This window comes from Antrostomus carolinensis, unplaced genomic scaffold (assembly GCF_000700745.2).
Source record: "Antrostomus carolinensis isolate BGI_N321 unplaced genomic scaffold, ASM70074v2 scaffold34284, whole genome shotgun sequence".
In the NCBI taxonomy this organism is placed as follows: Eukaryota; Metazoa; Chordata; class Aves; order Caprimulgiformes; family Caprimulgidae; genus Antrostomus; species Antrostomus carolinensis.
In genome coordinates this window covers 2,597-4,582 of record NW_010311980.1, presented here as the reverse complement: position 1 = coordinate 4,582, position 1,986 = coordinate 2,597, and the positions used below count along the sequence as shown (strand labels likewise).

Genomic DNA, 1,986 nt, shown 5'->3' with positions numbered 1-1,986 from the left:
GAGAAACCCCAGTGATTCAAGTAACCCAGGTCTCAGGTCTTCTTGTCCCCTCTCCAACGTGTGGACACACGGGCAAAGGCACGCCAGGCTTTGTGTTTGTGCATGGCTGGGCTGAGCACGGTGCGGGTCACTGACTAATTTAATCGAGGTCACACTGGGGCTTCGTGTGTCACCCAGTGTTTTCTGCAGATATCCAGGGTCTGTGGGAGAGGTCCACAGCCTTTTCCTGCCCAGTAAATGGGGGCACGCTCCTCTGTAGAGTAGGCTTTTAACCCCCACCCCTTACTGCTGTTCTGCAGCCAACCTGCCCCATACGCCTGGCCCTCTGGATCGGCACTTCCTGAGAGCTGCCACGCTGATCCACTCCGACTTCAGCCAGCTTCCAGCTGCTTCAGAAATGATTAAGGGACTTCTGGAGATTATAACTCCCTCCTCATGTGTATAACTCCCTCCTCTTCCAGGCACAGGAGTGCTGTGTGGCACACAGAACAGGCAGAAGTGGGGAGCCCCTTCTCTAAGGCTTGCTGAGGTTTGATGCATGCTGTGGTCACACTGGTCTCTCTTGCCAAGGGTCAGTCATGTCACCTTATTGCCTCAGGTTTGCTCTTTAGATGTGAACTATTCTGGCTGTAGTGTGATCTGGGTGTTGAGAGGCTGGGATGGCACCAAGGCGAGTGAACTGAAGGCACAGCTGAGTTGTGCCAGGGGTTTGGATTAAGATATAATGCTAGAATATTGCCGGTTCCTGGCACCATAAGGTTCTAAGACACAGTTTTAAATATAGCTGTTCCTAATAAATCTGTGTCTCGGCTGAGAGCCAAAGGCTCCCAGAATTGGCAACCTAGATTTTGTTTTCTTGCACGGCTTGTTGGGTTGGAAACACACTGTAATGTGCGTGGCAAACTCAATTGTAATGCGCCAGGCGAGGTGGGCACGGCCGGGGCTGGAGCTGGTCTCCCCCCGCGCCCGAAGCTGATCTCGGGGAGGGGGTGGTTGTGTTGTGAGTGCGCAGAGATTCTGCTTGCCTGGCTCTGCTTGTTTGTCCAAAACATGATGAAATAAAGATGCTTCTGGGAATTACACTGTTTCACTTCTCTGACACAGCTTGCCAAGGGAATGTGAATCACACACTTTGATGCTGGAGAACTCCTTGTTCAGCGTTAGTTTGACTCGCTCCTTAAATCCTATCCGGGCTAAACTGGCGTATTCTGTGTTGCCCCAAAAAAAGCAACTGCATGTGTGAATCAGACTGAGTAACAAGATGACTAAAACTGCTTTATTTTATGGAGAGTTGTCACAGAAGGGTGTCAGCAAACATACCAGTTGCTGCTTTCCTCAGTCAAGGAGGAATGCAGAGTCCTTTGCTTTGCTCCCTGCCAGCCCTCTCACAGGTAAATACTGAGTGATGGGTTTTAACCGGTGACTTGAGTCTTCTTGGTTCCGGTGTCTGACTGGGGTCTGAGCTTCATCACACCTCTGACTAAACAACCCACTGTGGTTCCTGCTGCAAGGGTGCTGTGCTGGGATTTGCTTGTGGACAGCAGCAGTGGGATGGGTTCCTCCAGGAAGGAAGGAATGAAGGGGTGTTAGACACCAGGAGTGTTATAATTCCCAGCTCTTGGTATACTGGGCTGGTCTGCTGGCAAGGGAGCTGCTCAGAGGATGGCTAGGTGTGGGGGTGTTAGTGCTGCTGAGTAGGTTGCAGAGGATGAACCATGCAACACTTTCTCTTTAGGATACCAGGACCCCTGAGAAGAAGGGTCTGGTTCCCTGACACCTTCTGTCATTGTGTGCAGGGTTTTGGTGCCTACTTTAGCTCTGTGTTCCTTTGCTCTGCTGAGAGAGACTTAAAAGTCCCTCTCAATAGCTGAGAGTCCAGTGCCACAGACATCCCAGTGCCCAGGCTGGTGAGTTGAAGGGGATCTCGCACCACGCTGTGAATCCTGACTGCTGCCTTCTCTCCTGCCCTGCTAGGAACGCCTCCAC

General features: G+C 51.7%; 1 protein-coding gene across 1 annotated transcript in view; it reads left to right on the top strand.

Moving 5' to 3' along the window:
• The window catches only part of HPS4 (HPS4 biogenesis of lysosomal organelles complex 3 subunit 2), a 13,088-nt gene that overhangs the window by 10,941 nt on the left and 161 nt on the right, over positions 1–1,986 (top strand). The window contains exon 11 of the mRNA XM_029084725.1: positions 300–439. Coding sequence (XP_028940558.1) covers positions 300–439 — 140 coding nt within the window. The remainder of the gene's footprint in view (positions 1–299; positions 440–1,986) is intronic.